This window comes from Borostomias antarcticus, assembly GCF_949987555.1.
Source record: "Borostomias antarcticus genome assembly, chromosome: 1".
In the NCBI taxonomy this organism is placed as follows: domain Eukaryota; kingdom Metazoa; phylum Chordata; class Actinopteri; order Stomiiformes; family Stomiidae; genus Borostomias; species Borostomias antarcticus.
In genome coordinates, this window is record NC_140234.1 from 27,542,224 (window position 1) to 27,559,061 (window position 16,838).

At 48.9% G+C, this 16,838-nt stretch overlaps 1 protein-coding gene across 1 annotated transcript in view; it reads left to right on the plus strand.

Annotated features, from left to right (window-relative positions):
- Positions 1-12,170, plus strand: part of sik2b (salt-inducible kinase 2b) — a 64,688-nt gene extending 52,518 nt beyond the window's left edge. Inside the window, exons 11-16 of the mRNA XM_084455210.1 lie at positions 515-740; positions 2,136-2,402; positions 4,492-4,646; positions 6,529-6,642; positions 7,268-7,359; positions 8,298-12,170. Coding sequence (XP_084311336.1) covers positions 515-740; positions 2,136-2,402; positions 4,492-4,646; positions 6,529-6,642; positions 7,268-7,359; positions 8,298-8,913 — 1,470 coding nt within the window. The 3' untranslated portion in view covers positions 8,914-12,170. The remainder of the gene's footprint in view (positions 1-514; positions 741-2,135; positions 2,403-4,491; positions 4,647-6,528; positions 6,643-7,267; positions 7,360-8,297) is intronic.
- The last annotated feature ends 4,668 nt before the right edge of the window (positions 12,171-16,838 follow it).

Below are 16,838 nucleotides of genomic sequence, written 5' to 3' on the forward strand. Positions count from 1 at the left end.
CAATTTCCACATCATCATCATATGATCATCACATGTCCATGGCGATACAACAACACATTCCATCAGATATCTTCATTAATCCCAGATTGCTCTAGGGAAGCAGGTTTGTGTATATGAGTGGTATTTATTCAGTTTGGTGATTGCTCTAGGGAAGCGTGTGGAGGAACCTCTTTAGACAACGTCACGCCGCGTTGCCGTGACGACTGGCCACATTTAGGAGGCGTGGTTCTGCTGTGGAAAAACGCTTGAGAAAATGTCAAACAAGTAATGTACTGTGTGTGTGTGTGTGTCTCTGTGTGTGTCTCTGTGTGTGTGTGTGTGTGTGTCTCTGTGTGTGTGTGTGTGTGTGTATGTGTGTCTGTGTGTGTCTGTGTGTGTGTGTGTGTGTCTGTGTGTCTGTGTCCCTGTGTGTGTGTGTCTGTGTGTGTGTGTCTCTGTGTGTGTGTCTGTGTGTCTGTGTGTGTGTGTGTGTGTGTGTGTGTGTGTGTGTGTGTGTGTGTGTGTGTGTGCGCAGGTGAACGGCTGCCTGCTGGACCCCCTCCCCCCCGCCGTGCTGCGCAAGTCCTCCACCTCCTCCCCCTCCAACATGATGGAGACGTCCATCGACGAGGGCATCGAGACCGAGGAGCCGGACACAGACGACCCCGCCCACCTGCTCTCCGCCTATCAGACGGCCCGATTCGGCCAGCGAAGACACACCCTCTCTGAGGTCACCAACCAGCCCGGAGCCGGCAACCAGGGTATGCTAGACACACACACACACACACACACACATACGTATACTCGCACACACATATAATCACGCACGCACACACACAAACACACACACACACATACATATACTCGCACACACATATAATCACGCACACACACGCACATACATGGATATACTATACTTGCACACACGCACACACATATATTCACACTCACACGCGCCCATACACATACTTGCACACATGCACACACATATAATCACACACATACACACACACACACACACACACACTTATATTTTAGCACAGACACAAAAGCGTATACATATATACTCACGCACACACACACACACATAATCTAGCACACACACACTTGCACACACATATACTCACAGACATACACACACACACTCTGCGACTGTAATCTAAATGTAGTATAGGACGTAGACTCACAAGTCAGTCTCTAAACACACTCACGAGATAGACAATGGTCTTCAAAACTTTAATGAGCAGGAATGAACGTTTGGGCCTTAAGCCTTCATCAGCATAAAAGTCAAATTTCGGACAGACAGTTATATAGGTAAGGAGTGGGGGGCAACGGCCAATCACCACACAGAATCTCTAATAGCAAATAGGATTCATCTGTGTATAGGCCGAAACGTTCATTCCTGCCCATTAAAGTTTTGAAGACCATAGTCTATCTCGTGAGTGCCGGCGTTTTCCTTCATTCATTATAGCACTTGACCTGGCACCCGTGACTGCTCCAGATTCATTTGAGTTGTGCGCACTCGTATGCTTTTTAGTCTCTAAACACAAACTGTGCTCAACTAGAGACTGAAGACATTCGTCCAGACGTCCGTGGAAACAATTTGAGAGATTTAAAAAACCCAATCCAGCGTCTTTAGGGCGGTCCTTCCTGATGGGAATGTTTTGTTTTGATTCTCTATCCAATTTGTCTGGAGGACATCATTTCCAGTAAGGCGGGTCCTTCACCCTATTGGACATGTAGGCAGTGGCTCTGATTGGTAGCGTCAGTTTCCAGCGCTGTCCTAGCGACGATTTTCAACAGAGCGAGATGCGTAGAGGGAGAGCTACAGAGAAAGTGAGAGCAGGAGAGAGAGAGAGAGAAAGATCGAGTGAGTGTGAGAGTCACAGAGGAAGAGGAGGAGCTGACCTTGTGAGGGGGAGGAGACAGAAAGGGGAGGGGCTTATCTTGTGAGAAGGGGAGACCGAATGGGGAGGGGCTTATCTTGTGAGGGGGAGGAGACAGCAAGGGGAGGGGCTTATCGTGTGAGGGGGAGGAGACCGAAAGGGGTGGGGCTTATCTTGTGAGGGGGAGGAGACAGAAAGGGGGAGGCGGAGACCTCCAAAGTCTGACATCGCGAGGCTTAATACGATGTGACCGTGATCTGTGATGGGCAGGTAAAATGTTCAGCCTGGGCAGCGTGGACTCGGAGTACGACATGGGCTCCATGCAGGGGGACCTGGGCCTGCTGGAGGACCCGCCCTCCCTCGGTGACATCGTCCTGCCCAGCCCCGCCCCCCGCGGCCTGGCCACGCCCTTCCTCAGTGCGCGGCCGGCCAACCCCACCATGGCGGCGCTCAGCTCGCAGAGGAGGGAGGCCCACAACCGCTCTCCCATCAGCTTCCGCGAGGGCCGGCGAGCGTCCGACACGTCGCTGACGCAAGGTGGGCACCTCCCCTCCCTCCATCCCTCCTTCCCTTCCCTCCTCTCTCTCCCTCTCTCTGCTCCCCCTTTCTGATGGACTCCTCCCTCTCACAAGGTCAGCCACTCCCCTGTTTATTTGTGTCCTCCCCCTCACAAGATAAGCCCATCCCCTGTCTGTCTCCTACCCTTCACAAGATAAGCCCCTCCCCTTTCTGTCTCCTCCCCTTCATAAGATAAGCCCCTCCCCCTTTCTGTCTCCTCCCCCTCACATGGTCAGCTCCTCCTCTTCCTCTGTGACTCTTTCTCTCTCTCTCCTGCTCTCACTTTCTCTGTAGCTCTCCCTCTACATATCCCCATCCTCTAGCTCTCTCCCCTCTCCATCTCTCTCTCCCTCCCTCATCCCGCCCCCTCCCCTCTCTCTCTCTCTCCCCCCCTCTCTCTCTCTCTCTCCCTCTCTCTCTCTTCCCTCTCTCTCTCTCTCTGCCTCTCTCTCTCCACTCTCCATCTCTCCCTCCCTCATCCCGCCCCCTCTCTCTCTCTCCCTCCCTCTCTCTCTCTCCCTCTCTCTCTCTCTCTCTCTCTCTCCCTCTCTCTCTTTCTCTCTCTCTCTCCCTCTCTCTCCCCCAGGGTAGGGCAGGTTTAAGGGTGATGGATGGTTAGAGTGAGGCGTCAGTGTGAAGCTCTTCCCAGCCCACATCCAGCAACACTGCCCTTCCCAGTCTGACAGCTCATCTAATGGAGCACCCTGTCACCACACACTCACGCACACACACACTCACGCACACACTCACACGCATGCACACTCACCCACGCACGCATGCACACACACACGCACAGTCACACACACACTCACACACACACTCATGCATGCACACACGCACGCACACTCATGCATGCTCACACACACACACACACTAGTGCACACACACTTTTTCTTTCTCTCCTCCTTCTCTCTCCTCTCTCCTCCCTCTTTCCTCAACCTCTCTCCTCTCTCTCCCTCCATCTCCTTCCTCTCTCCTCTCTCTCCTTCCCCTCTCTCTCCTCTCCCACTCTCCTCCCTCTCTCTCCTCCCTCTCTCTCCTCCCTCCTCTCTCTCTCCTCTCTCTCTCTCTCTCTCCTCCCTCTCTCCTCTCTTTCTCCTCCCTCCTCTCTCTCTGTTTCTCTCTCCTCCCTCTCTCTCCCTCCCTCTCTCTCTGGCGGAGGTTAGAAGCTGTGGAGGTGCTGTTGTGATGGCTGCCTGTGACGTCAGCGAATCAGCTGTCTGATGCAGACACACACGCAGACGCGCACACACACACACACACACACCACCAGCCTCTGCTCTTTAAATAGCCCGGATGAGTCAGGCCCTATGGTTCACACCCGTTTGAACAGTCATCCTCCTGGGACTAGTGGATGCACACACACACACACACACACACACACACACACACACACACACACACACACACACACACACAGGCTAATAACTATCATTATGTCTGATACACACACAAGAGTCACACACACACACACACCTACGCTGACCGCTGACGTATGTACACACACACTCCCTCTTTCTGTCTGCACATACGCACACACAAACAATCATACACACCTATGCTGACCTCTGACGTATATACACACACATGCTCGGTCTTTCTGTCTCTTTTTCACACACACACACACACACACACACACACACACACACACACACTTGCTCGAAACAGCATCGGTGACGTACAGTCTGCTAGTGTTGCTGCAAGCTGAGCAGAGTGTGTGTATGTGTGTGTGTGCGCGTGTGAATGTGTGCGTGTGCGCGTAATGAATTAAAGTGATAAGTCAAGCCTTGTAACGAAAGGGGATTTTTAATATGAAAAACATCACATGATCACATGAAAAGCAAATATGTGAATTCCACAGTGAATACGACAGTGAATATCACATGGTCATATCACATGTTTGATTGGTTGTTTAACCATGTGATTGAGAGGGAAACATAATTTATGAAAAACCCTGACTGTCTGTGCGTGTGTGTGTGTGCGTGCGTGTGCCTGTGTGTGTGTGTGCGTGTGTGCGTGCGTGTGCCTGTGCGTGCATGTGCGCGTGTGTGTGTGTGTGGGCTCACAGGTCTAGTGGCGTTTCGGCAGCACCTCCAGAACCTGGCCCGGACCAAAGGCATCCTGGAGCTCAACAAGCAGCTGTACGAGCAGATGAGTCCCGGGGAGGGGGGCTCCGGCATGGACCCCCTCAGCACACACCAGCACCTGCAACACTTCCTGGAGGTACCTTTCAACACACACACACACACACCAGCACTTCCTTGTAGGCCACGCCCCCCCGCCTTCTCTGCAGATCCAGTGCCCCTCCAGCCAGGGGAGACAGCTGCTTACGTAAGCCCAACAGGAGCAGTCGACTGTGGGGCTTGTTTACGGCCCGTCGCCCCCGCTCCTGGTCCTTCCTGGTCGCTGGTCCCTGGTCGCTGTGGCGTGATGAATGCAGCCATTGTTGAGGCCAGGCTAGCTGTCATAGAGACCGGAGCCCACAGGCCAGCCAATCATCACCCCCGAATCCTGGCCAATAGCCCATTCAAATTCAACATGTCGCCAGACTGTTATATTTGGGGCTGCGTGTTGGAGCTAGGAACAGGCCGTCAATCACACCCTCTTTGCACAGATGTTAAATACCTCCTTGTCTTACTTGTTACTAGATAAATCATTCTTATTCCTATTTGCTTAGTAATTAACAGACTGTAAAATAAAGGGTTGCCACATATACCTCTCTGGTTTTACTCTGTGTTGTAATTTGTAACATGTACAGTGGTGGCCAAAATTATTAGAACACCTGATGGATCTGAATATATTGAAATTTTTTGCTCTCTCTCTCTCTCTCTCACTCTATCTCAGTGGTATAACATATATATATAACAGTGGTATAACATGTATATAACAGTGGTATAACATATATATATAACAGTGGTATAACATATATATATATATAACAGTGGTATAACATGTATGTCTATCTCAGTGGTATAACACATATCTATAACAGCGGTATAACATGTATATATCTCAGTGGTATAACATGCCTATATCTATCTCAGTGGTATAACATGCCTATATCTAAGTGGTATAACATGCCTATATGTATCTCAGTAGTATAACATGTATATGTCTATCTTAGTGGTATAACATGCTTATATCTATCTCAGTGGTATAACATGTCTATATCCATCTCAGTGGTATAACATGTCTATATGTATCAGTGGTATAACATGTCTATATCTATCTCAGTGGTATAACATGTATATGTCTATCTCAGTGGTATAACATGCCTATATGTATCTCAGTGGTATAACATGTCTATATGTATCAGTGGTATAACATGCCTATATGTATCTCAGTGGTATAACATGTATATGTCTATCTCAGTGGTATAACATGCCTATATGTATCTCAGTGGTATAACATGTATATGTCTATCTCAGTGGTATAACATGCCTATATGTATCTCAGTGGTATAACATGTCTATATGTATCAGTGGTATAACATGCCTATATGTATCTCAGTGGTATAACATGTCTATATGTATCAGTGGTATAACATGTCTATATGTATCTCAGTGGTATAACATGCCTATATGTATCAGTGGTATAACATGTCTATATGTATCAGTGGTATAACATGCCTATATGTATCTCAGTGGTATAACATGTCTATATGTATCAGTGGTATAACATGTCTATATGTATCAGTGGTATAACATGTCTATATGTATCTCACTGGTATAACATGTCTATATGTATCTCACTGGTATAACATGTCTATATGTATCTCACTGGTATAACATGTCTATATGTATCTCAGTGGTATAACATGTCTATATGTATCAGTGGTATAACATGTCTATATGTATCTCAGTGGTATAACATGCCTATATGTATCAGTGGTATAACATGCCTATATGTATCTCAGTGGTATAACATGTCTATATGTATCAGTGGTATAACATGTCTATATGTATCAGTGGTATAACATGTCTATATGTATCTCACTGGTATAACATGCCTATATGTATCTCACTGGTATAACATGTCTATGTATCTCACTGGTATAACATGCCTATATGTATCTCACTGGTATAACATGTTGTGTTGTGTGCAGAGTGAGGTGGCCACCCAGCAGGATCACATGGCTCTGTACCAGAGTGGAGCCCAGCACCCTCTCCTGTCCCGCAGACAGAGCCTGGAGACACAGTACCTCACACACAGGCTACAGGTACACACACACACACTACTAGAGTACCTCACACACAGGCTACAGGTACACACACACTACTAGAGTACCTCACACACAGGCTACAGGTACACACACACTACTAGAGTACCTCACACACAGGCTACAGGTACACACACACACACACACTACTAGAGTACCTCACACACAGGCTACAGGTACGCACACACACACACACACACACACACACACACACACACACACTACTAGAGTACCTCACACACAGGCTACAGGTACGCACACACACACACACACACACACACACACACACTACTAGAGTACCTCACACACAGGCTACAGAGTACCCCACACACAGGCTACAGGTGTACACACACACACACACACTACTAGAGTACCTCACACACAGGCTACAGGTACGCACACACACACACACACACTACTAGAGTACCTCACACACAGGCTACAGGTACGCACACACACACACACTACTAGAGTACCATGCACACAGGCTACAGGTGAAACAGATAGTCTTCTCCCTAGCCTCTTCTCCCTAGCCTCTTCTCCCCAGCCTCTCATTATGTCTATAGATTCTAGGTTGTTTCTGTGTCAGACCCAGACTGACCCGTCTCCTCTCCCTCTGTCTCAGAAGGCCAGCGTTCTGGCCAACAGTCCAGCCAGCTGTCAGCTGTTCTGTAAGGAGACTCCCCGCAGTCTGGAGCAGCAGCTGCAGGAGCACAGGTAACACAAAACACGCCCACCCTTTACATGGGAAGTTAGACTGTAAGATTGAACAATTACGGCTAATAATAACAGCAGTGTTATGTAAGTGGCACTTGCTTGCAGCCATGACACACCAGCCTGTATGAGATTAACGAGCCCATTTAGAACCAGAAAGGGTGCTCAGAGAGCACAGGCCTCGGCGCATGAATGCATGTTGTTGGTGTAACTGAGTTTAAATGATTAAAGTCACACCTCAGTTTATATGTAATAGCTTACCACGGGATCCAGGCTGAGAAAGTGTATTTTCTCCTAATACAATGTTTATCTAATTTGTTTTTCATGAATCTGATATTGGGCTTCTATCAGATTTGTGTATCTGCCCAGTGATTCAGGTAGCATATGATTTATATGTAATACCACAGGATCCAGGCTAAGAAAATGTTAAATTTTCCTACTACAGTCAGTGTTTATCTGATTTATTTTTCTTGAATCTGATATTATTTTGTTTTACATATATAGAAAGATAAGATATTTGCGAAAACGGCGAATAAAGTTGATATCTATCTAAAGCTGAATTGACACTTCATTCTAACGAAGAGCCAACCTTGGAAGAAAAAAAAAATCAGAGAAAAAAAAATGTTGGGACTCCTAACTCCTGGGTCGGAACCTGGGACTCCTAACTACTGGACTCCTAACTATCAGAGCTGTGTCTTATCCCCTCGGTCACCGGGCAGTACGGCAAAATCCAGGCAGTAGACGTAAAGATGAAATGAAGGGAATGGTCCATGTATGGCCAAGTTCTGTCCTAATTCTCTGTGAATCTAATTGGTGCTCTAATTCATGTGAAATCCGCCCCAAAATGTAACAGGTTCTATATAGTCACAGCCTGTCTCCAGACATCACCTCCATGGTCATCTAGCCTGTGTGTTCTGACTGTCCCTTGTCTCTTGCCGTAGGCTGCACCAGAAGAGGATGTACCTGCAGCAGCAGTCCCAGGGCCACGGCCTCCAGGCCTACTTCAACCAGATGCAGATCGTGGAGGGGGGCCCTTACCCCCCCGGAACCACCCTGGCCCACCAGGACCCGTCGGCCGCCCCCCCCCCACCTCCGCAGGGGGTCCTGTCCTCCGCCCACCAGCCCCAGCAGCACCCCCCCCAGACGGGCAGCCCCCAGCCCTCCCCCGCCTACCCTCACCCCCACGCCCAGACCCTCAGCCCCCTGATGGAGCCCGGGGAGGGCCTGGTGTACGACCCCTACCTGGGTCACTACCCCCCCACACACCTGTCCCCCGGCCCCCTGCTGCACCCACACCCCGCCCCGGAGGGGCTGGTCTACATCTACCCCGGCTGTGAGCCCACCCTGGGCCCCCCCACCTCCACTGAGGCACTTTACCCCCACGAGCAGTATGACTACCCCCTGGACCTTGGGCAGCCCCCTCCGGCCGCCCCGGGAGAGGCCCTCCAGGCCGGGTACGAGGGTCTGGGCGGCCTGCCCGAGCTCCAGGGCTCCCTGCTGGACAGCGAGATGATGGAGACGGTGGACTCCCAGCACGGCTTCGTCCTGGTCAACTGAGCCGGCCGGCCAAGAGCAGAACAGCAGGCAGTATTACAGCGACGACCTACACAGCATTAAGTCTCTGAGGGGGGAGATGGAGGGGGGGGCGTCCTCGCCGTGGGTACAGGGAAGGAAAAGTGTTCTTTTTATACGATTCAATACTTACTCTCTTTAGTCATGGTGAGTGAGCCGGAGAAACCTTTCTACCGAATTCCTCCCTAGCCTACCTCCCCGCCCTCCCCTCTGCCCTCACCCGGCCCCCCGCCAGGGCCTGTCCTGGAGGCCGGAGCACCAGGCGGGGGCGTGGACGTTGCCCACGGGCAGCCGATCTGTGAGGTGATTGGTTCTTTGGGGACTGGGAACGCCCCCCTGCGCCTGACTGCGGCCGTGTGGAGCTGCAGAACTGGAATGCTAGAGAGCAGCGGTGCTGGTGGTGGCTCAGCCGGGCCTCTGGACGTGTGGACTGTGCGTGTGGACCGACTGGACTTTCTGGCTACCAAAAGCACAATGGCAGCACTTTTTGTCTTGAAAATAGGATGAGAAAACAAACTCTCTTGACTCTTGAGACATTTTCATGCGCTTGACGTACAAGGTAAAAACTACGATCGAACAAGAGACGATATCATGGAGGCGTGCTTGACAAGTGCAGTGTTAATAGTCGATAGATTTTTTTGTGGCAATATTGAAGCAATATTATTTCCAGATGGGACTGTGAGAGGGCCTAAGCAGGCCAACTCTCATTGGCTTGTTGGTTCCTGACCGAGGACTTTTGATTGGTCTTACTCATCAGCCAATGGTATCCACAGTGACATCACTGGAGCAGATGATGTAATTGGGAGATAATCAATTATCCACTCAGCACCCAGTGTCTGTAGCTAATCTGGCTCAAGAGCTGTATCTACATTAGCCAGCTGGCTATGATACTAGTAGTGCTAATTAGCCTCTTGTATGACTAGACAACAATAGCATTGGAGATAGCTTTGGTCAGTCAATTGTAGCATTTTAGTCATTAGCTAGTTGGCTAAAGTATATGGCTAATCTATTATGTAGCACTGTCGCTAAATCACACAAAGCTCTGGCCAGGCAACTATAATGGTAAAGCTTAACTGTAATGGTATAGCTAGTTAGCTAAAGCCCATAGCTTTGCTTAATCTATTGTAGCAGTATCACTAGTTGGCTTAAACAATAGTTTTAGCTAATCTAACCTAGCATTACAGCTATTTGGCGAAATCCCTTATAACTGATACATCTGGAGACAGACCACCAAGGAGACAAAGGAAATATATGCACTACATTAAATAGTAAAAACAATGTTCTATGTTGTCGGACATACACGCCTATACACCATTTTTCAATCAGGCATTTCTGTTCGCCCCAACAACACAGATGAGTTTTATCTAGCTCGGGGGTAGAGTTCTCCAGAATTCTGGCTGAGTTTTCTTTTATTTATTTATCTCCAGATTGCATCATCTCCTCCGTTGATTCCATGTTAACTCTGCGCTGTTGATGATGAGGTCATGGTTGCCGTGACGGAGCTTTGCCGATGACCTTGTGAAGGAATGTTTGTGCTGCGGGCTGCTGTAAGACACGGAGTGGCACGGGGCCAAGGCTAGTCACCCTACACTGGATCAGGACTGGCTGGCTCATCAGGGTCTTCACCACACCAGGCATAGACACAGAGATGGTATACACACACACACACACAGACACACACACACAGACAGGACTTAGGCTAACGTTGAATCTACTTGAAGCGCACAGGTCTCTGACAGACACACACAGTACATTAAATAATAGGATGAAAGTTGAAGTGGTCTTGGACGGTGGCTGGACCAGCGGTGGTCTAGTGGATCTGGTGAAGTGGTCTTGGACGGTGGCTGGACCTGCGGTGGTCTAGTGGATCTGGTGAAGTGGTCTTGGACGGTGGCTGGACCTGCGGTGGTCTAGTGGATCTGGTGAAGTGGTCTTGGACGGTGGCTGGACCAGCGGTGGTCTAGTGGATCTGGTGAAGGGGGTGGAGGATGGGAAGCTGATGACTGCAGGACAGTAGTTGGTCACGGTCAGCGTGGAGGAAGCAGGAGCGAGTGTGGTTGCACAGACAGACAGGTGACCAGACAGACAGGTCAGCAGACAGAGAGGACTAGACAGACAGGTGACCAGACTGATGGCTAGAAAGACAGACAGGTGACCAGACAGACAGACAGGTGACTAGACAGACATGTGGATAGACTGATGACTAGAGAGAGAGATAGACAGACAGACAGACAGGTGGCCAGACAGGTGACCAGACAGACAGGCGGATAGACTGATGACTGCACAGACAGGTGACCAGACTGCTGGATGGTCTGTGGATGTTGAATACTGGAGCACTTTTACAGGGAGGTGAAGAGGAGATGGAGAGAGAGAAAAGAGGAGGTCAGAAGAGTTGTCCTAAACTCGTGAATATTCTTGACAATACCTTCCTCTCTTCCTTGATGTGACCTCTGTTCTAGCAGGACAGGACACAGCACATCTGCTGGTACCAACCTAGTCATGTCAGATCAAGAGGTTTCTTTAAGGAAGAGAGGATGAAGGATGCATTCGTAGAGTATTGAAACAGGCCCCAGTCTGCTGGTTCCCTCAGACAACCTGATGGAAACTCCTCTCTTCTTTCTCCCCGATAACAGACACACAACAAAGGATGTTCTTTCACAGAAAGACCAGACACAATAACACCTTAATCATGGTGGATATAAATGAAAATACTGATGAAAATACTAGCAAGAGAGAACGACACTTCACTGGTTAATTGTGCTTTGTACAAATTAGGGGTTTAGAGAAACTGACTTTCTCTAAGACTCAACGAATATAGTGTTGAGCGTGGTAGTGTTCAGTGTGCCTTTTACTCATTTTTTCCTCATCTAAATTAAGATTTGAATAAAAGCATTATTTCTGGTTGGGTTCCATTCTGTTTCCGTTTGGTAATCCCCTCCAGCAAATAATACGTAGTGTCGGGTTTTACAAAGGTACAAAACCAAAGTTTCCTCAGAAGTGACCCTGGTCGCCCCAGCGTGCGGAGTGAGGAGCTTTTCCATTAGCTTCTCTACCGTGCTTTTCTCATGTTTTTGGTCAATCAGTATATGCCATTTAAAAGTATTATAGCAATATCTCAGAGTACTAGCTGAAGACGAAGTGATGAAGAGACATACCGTACAGTAATAGTGGACATGTTTCAGTATCATAATCTCACCTCCTGCTGATTTTTGAAAACCAGACGATAGAAAAATCCTGTTTTATATTTGACCTTCATCGATGTTGTCAACACATAAGCTAACTTGCTGTTGAGATTAAAAATCAAAAAAGGTTTATTGAACAAAACGTTTGTGTTTGAGTGTTTTCTTTGTGTGTGTGTAGATTTTGTCTGTAAGGGTCGTTCACTAATTTAGTTGAGTCATTCTGAAGTACAGTACAGTAGGCAAGGCAAGTTTATTTGTAGCACATTTCGGCAACAAGGCAATTCAATGTGCTTTACATGGGACATTAAAAGCATCAAGACAAAGTGCAAGAAACACAAAAGGTCATACAAAACTAAATGCAAAAAAGGCCATTTAAAACTAAATGCAGGAAAAATAAAATACAGAAATAAAAGTTAGTGCAGTGTACGAATGAATAATTATTTGATTTGATAAAAAAGCAGCAGCAAAAAGAAAAGTCTTCATTTAAAAGAACTGAGAGTTGCAGCAGACCTGAAGTTTTCTGGAAGTTTGTTCCAGATACGTGGAGCATAAAAACTGAACGCTGCTTCTCCATGTTTTGTTTTAACTCTGGGGACAGAAAGCAGGCCTGTGCCAGACGACCTGAGAGGTCTGGATGGTTCATAACGTAGCAGCAGATCAGAAATATATTTTGGCCCTAAATCATTCAGTGCTTTATAAACCAACAGCAGTATTTTAAACTCAGTGAGTTTAAAAGAAAATGGCCACGGTCTCACCGAAACCCATCCACTACTAGCATCACACTTCAATCAATCAAAGCTTTACTTGTATGGCGCATTTCATACCCAGAGGCAACACAATGCGCTTCACAGAGAACAAGGGAGGAGGGCATACGACCCACTCTCTACATATTCCAGAGGGAAGCAAAAAAACAGTAATCACCCGGGGGCCAGATAAGTGAGCTGTTAAAATTCTTCCCTGACCCCTCTCAACAAGGCGATCGAGCAAGCTCCTGGAGTATGTTTGTCTACCGGCTAAGAACATTTATAAAGCAATAAGTTACATTAAATTACATTTTCAGAGTAAGAGGCTAAAAACATCATAGGAGAGACATGGTAAATACTGGTGTGTGTCTCTGTGTGTGTGTGAGTGTGCCTGGGCCCAGGTAGAGGCAGGGGTCGGGGGTAGGAAAAGGATACAGACCCGGGTTAGGGTGAGGGGAAGGGGATCTGAGCCCAGGACTGGTGTATGTCTGTGTGTGTGAGTGTGCCTGGGTCCAGGTAGAGGCAGGGGTCGGGGGTAGGGTGGGGGTAGGAAAAGGATACGGGCCCGGGTTAGGGTGAGGGATGCTACGACATCCAGAGCAGACACAGGGGTATCTATCAGACTCAGGGTGGTCTGCTGGTGACAGTGGGGCATCCACTAGACCTGGTTAGAAGATAGGAGGGAGAGGGGAGGCAGAACAGGGTTAGTAGCACACAGAGCCATAAAAGCAACACAGATATTAGAACAGGCAACCTGGAGCAAGCTCCTGGAATAAATTTGTCTAACGGCTAAGAACATTTATAGAGCAATAAATTACATTAAATTACATTTTCAGAGCAAGAAAGGCTAAGAGCATCATGGGAGAGACATGGCAAACACTGGTGTGGGTCTGTGTGTGCGTGAATGTGCCTGGGCCCAGATAGAGGCAGGGGTTGGGGTAGGGAGGGGGTAGGAAAAGGATACGGACCCGGGTTAGGGTGAGGGGATCTGAGCCCAGGACTGGTGTATGTATGTGTGTGTGTGAGTTTGCCTGGGTCTAGGTAGAGGTAGGGGTCGAGGGTAGGGTGGGGATAGGAAAAGGATACGGACCCGGGTTAGGGTGAGGGGAAGGGGGACTGGGCCCAGGTCCAGGCCTAAGCCGGATGTGGACTGATGTATGTCTGTGTGTACGTGTGTGTGTTAACTAAATGCTACGACATCCACAGCGGACACAGGGGTATCTATCGGACTCAGGGTGGTCTGCTGGTGACAGTGGGGCATCCACTGGACCTGGTTAGAAGATAGGAGGGAGAGAGAGAGGCACTAGGGAGAGGGGAGGCAGAATTAAACAATTAACACAGTAAAACAGTCAATAGCTCCGGTCAGAGGGAGGGATTTCAGAGAAACAAACACTTTCGTGGAGGGGTCATGAGGGATCGAACTCAAAGACTGTGTTTATGTTTTTGTGCCTTTCTCCGCAGCGGGATGGTTATCTGAACAAACGCATAACAGCGGGTGTGCAGGGCGTGGTAAGATCTAACAACCGCGAGCCATATCAAATTAACAGGAATGATACTGGATTAATGCTGCACTTTCACAGCAGGTGCCCAAAACTAGGCTACAGTAGCCTATCTGAGCTGAATGGGTGTCACGCAGAAGTACCTATTGGGACATTCGGGGACAAACTGAGTGAATGATGGTTGTTTTATAGCCTATGCTGTATGAATGTTGCAAGCCTAGTATCCAGTCATGTTCCCCTGCTGTGCTTGTCCTGAAGCCCACTGTAGGCTAAAGTCATCCCGGCCTCCATACCCCCGTCGACCTGCGGCTACGCCGACCCTATCTAGTCAGCATGCAGACAAGCTTCTCCCAGCAGTCTCAGCTGATGTCCTACAACTCTCTCTCTCTCCCTCCCTCTTCTTCCATGAGAAGCTCAACATACACACGATGTCTATGTGTGTCAATTACTAAAGACTGAAATAAATTACTACTACTGCTGCCAGTTAGCGTGTCTGTCCAGTTGGCTTGAGTCTGACGTTCTAAATGGTTGGGTCTGGTTCAGTTCTGGTCCTCATGTGTATATATATATATATATATATATATATAAATAATTGACTGGGTCTGGTCATTAGCGGTGACTTCACCAATGACTGTTGTGATCCTGAGCGCCAACAGTAACCTACTGTCCTCTCTACCTCAGAGCTGCTCAAATACCCGCAATCACCCAGCATGCAACAAGAAAGGTCAGGGTGGCTGGCAATGACATTTATATGGCATATGTCCATTGTAAAATAAATTACAATTTTCTTTTTTATATTATGATAAGTGGTTGAGCTCCTCTTTGAAAACCATGTATTTTAGACAATTATAATAATTGGCTGGCGAGTACCAACACACTGACAAGTAGTACACCAACTATCTATGTTAAACACAATTTCAATCACTTTTGTCAAATTTGAACATTTATTATACAAGCGGCATAATACATAGCATATGAATTTTGGCGGTGTGCTCTGTCCGGGGGGCCCCCTGCCTTCCACCGGCGTGGAGCGCGTTAGCAGGGGTAGGCAATCTAGGTGTTCCCCCCCTCTGGGCCAAGCCCTTGGCCCAGAGAGCCAGGAAGGGGGAACGGCATCTAGCCCCCTGCCTCAATGACGATCAGAGTGGGCCGCGATCGGGAAGATGCTCGGAGGTAACTCAGCCCACTAAGACCGTCAAAGAGTGCCACAGGAGGACTGCTGTACATTATAGTCCCTGGTCCCCACGGGCCGACGCTTCGTGGGTTCCGCGGGAGATACAGCCTAGTGTCTCTGCGTCCATGGCGCCCGCCACGGAAAGCCACAGAGACCAGCTAGCGGCTACTCTGGCATCCACCGGCCGACGCAGGTGGAATACCTGCAAACTACCCCACAAACACACCAGCAACTCCACGGCCCGCATGCGCAGAAGGTTGACGGAGAGCGCTCTGACTGATGAGCCAGACAACATTTAATAGTGCACCAGCCACATGACCACCTGAATACGCAGTACGCCCCCAACCCAATGTCACAGTCCACTCATAGCTCTCTGGGCATCCAGAATGTCCTGGACTCCGGGCCGTAGGTAGCGTTCATAAGCAGACGAGGACCATCGGCCCATGGACTTCAGGGTAGACACCGGGCCGATGGCGGCGGCGGTGGTTGCCGCTCCTATACGGAGGGAGTGTGCAGTGTACCGGTCCGGTGGGAGCCCGCACGCCTGGCAGAGGGTGCGGAGTCTGGCGGCAAACCAGGCTCCGGTCATGGGCTTTGCCTCTCTTGTGATGAAGAGGGGCTCCTCCTCACCGGCCTGGGGTCTGCTCGTCAGGTAGGAGCTCATGGAGGACAGAGGACAAAACAAGGTGTTATTGCCTGATAAATAAACGGTCACGCCGGCACCAGCTCTGTCCGCCTTTGAATGCTTCAGGTGCAGGACGAAATAGCGCGCATGCAACGTGACATCTGCCCGAGTGAGGTCGTGCGCCGGGTTGAATGACAATGTGCGTGTAGAATATTCACCGACCCTAAGGAACCCATAGAAAGCCGTGAGAATGACTGTTTCCAACATTAAATCCGAGTGACTATCAAAACACCCCTGCCTCATCCGTGCGATTAACCTATGAACGAGTGAAGGAAAGACGTTTATCATTGCCTTGGGGATGCTCTTTCGCGATGCCATTAAGAAGGAGCTGGATGGATGGGTTCCCCAGCAGAGAAACGGTGGAGGGGTCCAGGCATCGCATGTGAAATTGAACACCTGCAACAACACTCTTAACCGACTGAGGCCGCAGCCGCCTAGACTCGACACAATTAACTATGAATGCAGATATTATAGAAATATTCACAGGCATGACGTTTGCATTGAATGTGGAGCAGAACGTAGTGAAGTGAGACCATGCGGAATCGTATTGTTTTAATGTGGTCTTGCTAGACCGGCCCTCATGTATCGGGAGGCGGATGACAGGAGGGGCATCAGGGCTTCATTCAG